This window comes from Prionailurus viverrinus, chromosome B2 (assembly GCF_022837055.1).
Source record: "Prionailurus viverrinus isolate Anna chromosome B2, UM_Priviv_1.0, whole genome shotgun sequence".
Classification (NCBI taxonomy): domain Eukaryota; kingdom Metazoa; phylum Chordata; class Mammalia; order Carnivora; family Felidae; genus Prionailurus; species Prionailurus viverrinus.
This window is the reverse complement of record NC_062565.1, coordinates 78833592-78841823: the sequence shown is the minus strand read 5'-3', so window position 1 is coordinate 78841823 and position 8232 is coordinate 78833592. Positions and strand designations below refer to the sequence as shown.

Genomic DNA, 8232 nt, shown 5'->3' with positions numbered 1-8232 from the left:
TGCTATTAAAAAAATCGAGGGCGCCTGGGTGGCTCACTTAAGCCTCAACTCTTGGTTTCAGCTCAGATCATGATCTCATGGTTTGTGAGTTCAAACCCCACATCGGGGTCTGAGCTGACAGCTCGGAGCCTGTTTGGAATTCTTTCTCTCTCTCTTTCTGCCCCTCCCCTGCTCACGCTGGCACCAGCTCTCTCACTCTCAAAAATAAACATTAAAAGAAAAATCTTGATCCTGTGATCCTTCTTCCAGCTATTACCCTTTTTTCTGCTACCACCTTTACAGCAAAAGTCAAGAGTTTTCTAGTTTTACTCCCTTTTCACCAACTTCTATTAGGAAAATTTCATAGAAAGTGACCAACTTACTGTGAAAAATTACCTTGTCATAGTTCTTTCATATGTGTGTTTTTAACTTTCAAAGAACACATACATGATTTATCTCCTAAGAATAAGATGGTTCTTCTATACAGAACTTTAATCCCATTGTTCTACTTAAAATACTTCCCTAATTTAACACGCGGGCCATAGATTTTCCCATTAGTTCCCCAAAGATCGTTTGCAGCTTTTTTTTCTCCCTAAAGCAGGATTAAATCAAGATTGTGACTTTCTGGAACAACTAGACCTGTTGTCTTCTTGACTGTTTCTTCATAGTGTCATTTAATTTAACCTTTTGTATCACTTTGAACTGTAAACTGTAAACTGGACGCTAGGTCTAAAGTAATTAAAGTTTATTTAGGGAGGGGGAGGGGGAGAGGGGGCAGAGAGAGAGGGAACGGAATCCCAAGCAGACTCCACACTGGCTGCATGGATCCTGACGCAGAGCTTGAACCCATGAACTGTGAGATCATGACCTGAGTGAAACCATGAACTGGAAGCTTAACCAATTGAGCCACTCTGGCGTCCCTAAAGTTTTTATTTAATACAAGATGCTGCTGTAGTGTTCATGTTACATCACACAATGTATGGCTGGCTTTCCCAGGACTAGTGGTAAGTTTGGACATTTTGTTAGGTCATTTGATACAGGATGCCTGTCAGACTTTTCTCCACTACTCTATTTAAACTACCAGTGATTTCCACAGTGCTAAATCTAATCAACATTTGACCTTGAAAAGTGTTTCAGTTGGTTCTACATAACTTTTTTCTTGTTCCCTGCTGGCTCAGTCTTCATTTTTCTAAATGTTAAAACATACATATGCCCCAGGATTTAACCTTGGGCTCCTTGCCACCTCTGTTCATACTCAGTTTGGTGACCACATCTAATCCTAAAGACATAAGATTGTATTAACCTCTTGCATTCCTAGGTAGCCCAGACAGTTAAGCATCTCTTAGTTTTGGCTCAGGTCATGATCTCACAGTTCGTGAGTCTGAGCCCCACATCACAAGTGCAGAGCTTGCTTGGGATTCTCTCTCCCTCTCTCTCTGCCCTTCCTCTGCTCACACTCTCTCCCTCTCCCTCAAAATAAACTTTAAAGAAACTTATTTGCCTTGATAGAAGTAGGAAATTATGTTAAAAAATATTATATTCTTAGTCTATGGAGGCATTTCCACTTGGATGTTTAATAGAGGTCTCAAAACTTATGTCTAAAACCAAACTCCTTATTTTTGCCTCTCAAACTTTTCCTCCAAATCATCATTCCCAGTCAGTTAATGGCATCTGTATTCTAGTTTCTCAGCCAAAAAAGTCCATCTAGTAGTCTTGGTTCCGTCTCCAGTCTCACCATCTCTTCCTTAGTCAGTGATTGCCCAATTGTGGTCTTGTGGTTTTTGTTTTGCTTCATCTGTGTCTCCTTACCACCTCTCCCAGTCTCCTATAGCAGTCACAGTGATCATTTAAAGATCTAAATCTTTTACTTAGATGGCTTCCTACCCTAAGTAAAAGTCAAAGACTTTTACAGTGGTCTACAGGGCCCTAAATTACATGCATTCTACCCCACCTTCCTTAATTCTGGTCTCTTGCCTGCTCACCCTGCCTATCCCACATTGGCTGCCTCCTGATCCTCCCATGTAGTTTGTATACTCCTGCTGTTCTCTGCCAACAGTGCACGTCTATAAAACTTCAGGGGTAAATCTTTTACCAACTTGTTCAAAAACTCCTCTCAGACCTGCTGTGACTACTATTTAAAATTGCAGCTTGATATCCTGGTTTTGTGCTTTTCTTTTTTTTTCTGTAACACATAACTATATAATTATCTGTTCTTCTGTTAGAGGGCAGTGAGGGCAAAGATCTTTGTTCAGTGAAGTATCACAGTGCCTGGAACAGTGCCTAGAGTATGGTATGTACTCAGTAAACAGTTTTTTAATGAATTTCAAACTACTACAGGGTTTGCAGAGTAGTATTTCATTGAACAAAGATGTAAGGAATCAGAATATCCCATTTTGGTATTTTGGTTTTACTATATTAAGAAATGGACGCAGAACTGAGGTGACACTTAATGCTCCAGAAATCCCACTAATGAGCTTCATGAGCTTTAATTTCATAGCTTTTTTGGATATTCACTATAAAAACAACAGTTTCCGTCTTGCTACTCTGACCTATTCTTTAAAGTAGGTAATAAGAAAAGTGGTTCAGTGCATGATACGCATTCAGGTAGCATGAATTCAACTAAATGCCCAACAAAAGAAAAACGAAAGCAGGGCTACGACTTCTCAGGGTACCTCAGAGGTAAGCCTGTCTGTATGAGGCCAGTTCCTCTGTACCTTACAGTATAATAAGCAATTTGCTCTGAGTGTCCTTGAAATTCATAATTTCTAAACATAATTTTCTCTGGTGCTCACTGGCACCATTTGAAAGCTGGAGGAAATCACATTGTAGATATTGATGGTGTCTTCATATTAACAAGACATGGGATATTGGAAAACTTTCCCATTGTCAACTGCCTCGCTTAAATAGGCAATAGGTGGAAAATCCTCAAAATTATCCATACATTCCCCTTCCTTAGATTTTACCAACTGTTACCAAAAATGAAACACATGGTGAAGGCACATTTGACTGGAGGGGAATGAAAAAAAAATACTGAGCTAGTTGCTGTGAAGGTAAGTCATGGAGACTTCACAGAATAGGAATTTATTCTTTGCTCTAATCATATGCATTTGACAGAGGCTCTGCCTTTATGGATTCCAAAGTGTCAAATGCCTCTGTGTCCAGTTTCTTCCTTATGGTGGTGCTGTTTGTGTCTGCATATCACAAATTCCTTAATTTCCACGTTGATAGCTCTTTGTGCACATATGTACAGGTGTTTACCACTCCATGAGAAATCCTGGCATCTTTAAGATGATAAGACATTTACCTCAGAGTAATGCTACTCTGATAATTGTCTTTCTAACAGCTCTACAGGGCTAAATGTTTTCTTCTGGCATGCATTTGATTTTATTTCTGGTACCTTGGGATTTCCCTTTGTTTTAAAGCCTGGCAACATTTTGACAATTTGTTTTTGAGATCTAGTGCATCTAACATTTTTGTTTTTGGAGCAGAAAGAGGGGGAAGGGAGCAGTTACCCAATAATGTCATTTCAGCCCATCATGTTGAGAGGACAAAGATACTCTATACTATATGACATGTCTTTACACACTCCAGGATTGAGGTTTAAGCTATCCATTAAATTTCTTTATATTAGGGACACCTGGGTGGCTCAGTCAGTTAAGTGTCCGACTCCTGATTTTAGCTCAGGTCATGATCTCCTGCTTCAGGAGATGGAGCCCCACATCAGCCTTGCTGACAGCACGCAGCCTGCTTAGGATTCTCCCTCTCTGTGCCCCTCTCCCCGCTTGTGTGCAAGTGTGTGCTCTCTCTCAAATAACATTAAAAAAAAGTCTTTATGTTAAAATTTAATTACTTCTACATTAAAATTGACTTCAGCACACACAAAAAAGGCCTATAATTACATAGTTCGTACTAAGGTTTGTGAAACAAGCGAGTTTCTACTGAATTTGATTTTTTCCCCCTTGTGGTCGTTATCTTCATGGTAATTTTGGTAAGTGAATACTCTTAAAGATATGTCCCAGAACTCTCATGGGAGTAGAACATTAAATAATGAACTCGGGGTAGCTTTGTTTCACTGTCTTGAGTTCTTGTTATGGAAGAGATCCGGATGTCATTCTATTTGGACTTTACTTTCCTCAGTTGGATATCCTAAGATTGAGATGTGATTTGTAAAGATCTTACAGGCTCTACAACTCCATGATGGGTCATTCTAAAGTAGAATATTTACTGTATTTAAGCATAAAGCCAAAGAGCTTGGGATTTAAAATTTTTTTCAGACTAAAGGAAATGGGACAGCAGAGGCAGTTTTAGAACCTCTAGTCACTAGGAGAAATAAACCTGTAGAATATTCATTTTACTTACTACACAATTTACTAAAGGGAGGAATGCCAGTTCAAGAAACTGAGGGAGCAGTAATGAGTACTATTAAACAAACTGCAAAGAATTTATACTCCTGGATAAAGGAATTTATTACATTTATAAACTATGTGTGCTCAAGAACATTTATAATTTAGAAATGACTGAAAACTGCAGTGATAATGTGCGAGAGGTTTTAGTTAAAATGTAAGCATATCATTTGTTGGATTCTAAAGTACTCCAAAGGTATTTTGATATGTTCCTGTTTGTGGTGAGCAGTCTATTTGTGGTGAAGCATCACACAAGGATTATACATTTCTCGCCAACAGTCTCATGGTGGTTTATAAATATGACTGGTGTCCTTTTTGCTTTCTAGCAGCCTCCCCATGTTAGCCTTGCCACATGGTCAGTCTTCTGTTTGGTAGGTTTTATAAATCCTAAAAGTTCTAGTTCGGAAACAGCTCTAATAAATCGAGCACTGGAGGCTGCGGCTAAGGAAATTTGCCATATTTTTTGACAAAAAGGTTAAAATCTCAATGTTAAAACATCAGTTGTTAAACTGAAGTAAAGTTCAAATATCTATTCCTAAATTAAACCGTAACCCTTACTGGAAAACATCAAATGTAATTAGAATCCACTGTCGACAAGACATGAATGGTAAAGTGCTTAAAGCTTACCTAATTCTAATTTTTCTTAGTCTGAAAATTGCTTCCCCTTCAACTTCTAATAGTACATCATCGATCACCTTAGAAAAACATAATTACAATGACAGTTATGGGACATTTTTGCTAAATTCGGGAGTATGACCTTGATACAAGTTTGGGATTTGGTCTCATTTTAAATTTGGAATAAGTGTTTAGAAACAAGTTATTCTGGGATGGTATGGTTAATATTAACAAGAAATAATGTTGTCTGGGGCACATCTTTATAAATCTCTAAAATAAGTCTGGAGAAACTATAGGCTTATACGCCATGTAAACCTGGACATTGTAGAACTGGTTTTTTAAAAAAGGATACTGGATAATTTCATTCCTTTCTTCTGAGGTTATAGAATTTGCATCCATTTTTTCAGCAGCTGTCACAACTGTTGCAAAAGCCTTTTGAGAGACAAGACAGAAGAAAATAAAAATCTCTATCACTGCCAAGTATCTTTTATTGCATTTGATGACTGTATGAAGCCAGGTCAAGTACTGCTGCTGATAGCTGGCACATTTTTAAAATATTGCACCAAATTTCAGGTTCTTAAAACTAATCTTCTTAGAAGGTGCCAATCATGCATATTTTTAAATGGTGACATCTGTTAAATAGGGCCTCTGACAGAGTTAACTTTGTAATGTTCTTCTGAGGATGGAAAGAAGTTATTTATCTTAGTAACAACAGTCGTCGGTTGCCTTGCCAAGCATTCCTTGTACTTCCTGATTGCTACATCTGTTGTATAGCTATTCCAATATTTTTTTTGTTTTATGTGATAAGGGAAACACTAGTTAATAATACACTTCTGTGGAATAACAGAACCAACCTAAACTGTTTAGCTCCTGCTTACTGTTAACTGTAGGGGTAGGTCACATACTTATTTTGACCTGGCACACTCACAAAATTCACTCGGTTGAGGTGTGGAATCAGAGTGCACGGGACTTGGAGTGGGACCGTTGAATGACCTGCTTATCTGGAGGAGATTTTGCAATATGAGGGGATTTATGCTTTCCAAACAAAAGAACAGGGCATTAAAAAAATGAAAGATGAGTTCCAAAGTACCAGAAGTATTAAAACCCCAGGAGAATGGTCACGGATGGCGAGGCAAATATACAGCTTGCTCTTTTCCCCCTGACCTACCTCTGACCAGTCCACAAGGTTGATTAGCCTGCTACACTCGAGGTGCAGTTTATATGCTATGCAGATGTCCGGGGCGACATTTGGAATGCAGCCTTCTTCACTTTTCAGTGCTTCATTCTAAAAACAACAGTAAACTAAGATGTCTGCCTTTTAGAAATGATTAGGAACACAAGCAGCCATTAATGAACCCTCAAACTAAATTCAGTAAGCCAGTATATGGAGTCTTTGGTTTCCTTTATTTAGTGAGCTGCATTTACTAACAGTTACTTAGCTCTTGTTTTGGATTAGGTCTTCATCATCATCCCCTTACCTCCTAGTCACTGGAAGAATAATCAGGATCAGAAAACAAGTGTATTTTTCATTTTAATCCAATTATTAATTTTTCGATTTTAATCATACATTATTATTTTCAGAGACCCTAATGCATTTCTATTTTCCATAAAAAGTTTATGGACTTTCTTGGGATTTTCAATAAAATGCCACTTCTAACACTTGGAATTATAGCAATAATTATTCTCTATTAATACCAACATACCACTACCAGAGTTGTAAGTTACTTCTCAAAAAGCTGTCAAACACTGCAGATCCTAACTAACTCCTACAAAACCCATCTTTTTTAACTTGTTTGAAATCTATAGTTCTTACTGAGACAATCTCTCACACATACATACACATGGAGGTTGTAATATATCCTCCCCAAAGACTCTTAAAATCATACCAGATCTCTACTGTGACCTACCACTGAAGAGAAATTTTAATTTGTGTTTTATATAGTAAAAATATTTTGTGCTTTAAATATGAAATATTCAAGCTCCCCACTACCACCATCATTGAAAACCACTGATTTCTATCTTCCTACTCAGTATTCTCTTGTAATGCTTAGCATGCTAGCTTGAGTGCCATTTTGGAATAGAAAACCAGTAAAGTGGAACATTCTTCATAGATTTTTATGGAATCATTTCTTAAATATCTTTTGGGCCAAGATTTCTAGGTGTTTAGCTGAGTTCAAAACAAATGAATGTATTAGCAAATTGCCAACAGATTATTTCATGTATACATAAACTTACTGAAATGTTTAAAATGATGGCTTCATCTGAAGTTTTTAAAACTCTGAACTGTACTGAACTCTGTTTAAAAAACAGCTTTTTTTTTTTTTTTTTTAAAGTTTCTTTTGTGAGAGAGCATGTGTTCGAGCAGGGGAGCAGCAGAGAGAGAGAGAGAGAGAGAGAGAATCCCAAGCAGGCTCCGTGCTGTCAGTGCAGAGCCCAACGCAGGGCTTGATCCCACAAACTGTGACATCATGATCTCAGCAGATGTCAAGAGTCAGATGCTCAACCAACTGTGCCATCCAGGTGCCCCAAGAAAAGCTTCTTGGAGCTAGCAAATATGTCTGGGTTTTAGGAGTTTCATCCCTGCCAGATTATTGGCCATCCTCTATACTCAGCTCTTGAGATACTCTCTCGGAGTAGATCTTTGATTGAAAATCCCAAACTATTTATTTCTTATATCAGAAACAATCTGGATCTTTTAAATACTGTTTGATCCATGATCTGATGTTATGTCTGTAGGAAACATTTATTTTCACAAGAGTAGTAGCATTATACTCTGGTGTCTTCGTGCCTGTGATCTGGCATTTTACCACATGAAGGGGAAGATAATTACACACAATCGAAAGTTGGCAGCATTATTCACTGGCTTAGAAAATGCCCTCTAAAGTCTAAAGAATTTTTTTACACCTAAAAGAGGTATAATCCTGCGCTACCAACTCCCCATTTATTAGGACTGCAAATTTACAATATTTTTGTGGTAAATGAAGCCTGGGGTCTGAATCAAACTTTCAGAGTAACAAACAGGCTTTTTACCTTGAGATAATAATAAGGATTGTTGAGTGCAGTGTGGAGGGCGATTCTGGGAGCAGCGTTCAGGTGCGCACGCAGGGTGTGGGCGGCACTGAAGTACATCACCTCGTGCAGAGGCTGTGTCTCTGGAGGCAGAAGGTATTCTCTGAAACAGCCAAAGGGAGGTAGGTATCTGCTTTTAGATAAGGACAGGTTTATTTTCAGTGTA

At 38.1% G+C, this 8232-nt stretch overlaps 1 protein-coding gene across 4 annotated transcripts in view; it reads right to left on the bottom strand.

The window, feature by feature from the left end:
• Positions 1-3726: 3726 nt before the first annotated feature.
• Positions 3727-8232, bottom strand: part of ORC3 (origin recognition complex subunit 3) — a 61868-nt gene continuing 57362 nt past the window's right edge. For 2 of the 4 annotated variants that reach the window (XM_047858201.1, XM_047858204.1), the window contains 4 exons: positions 8028-8169; positions 6166-6282; positions 5350-5429; positions 3729-4810 (listed from right to left, as the gene is read on the bottom strand). In XM_047858201.1, coding sequence (XP_047714157.1) covers positions 4705-4810; positions 5350-5429; positions 6166-6282; positions 8028-8169 — 445 coding nt within the window. In that variant the 3' untranslated portion in view covers positions 3729-4704. Of the gene's footprint in view, positions 4818-5349; positions 5430-6165; positions 6283-8027; positions 8170-8232 lie in introns of all 4 variants that reach the window. The other 2 variants (XM_047858203.1, XM_047858202.1) reach the window with 2 other exon arrangements.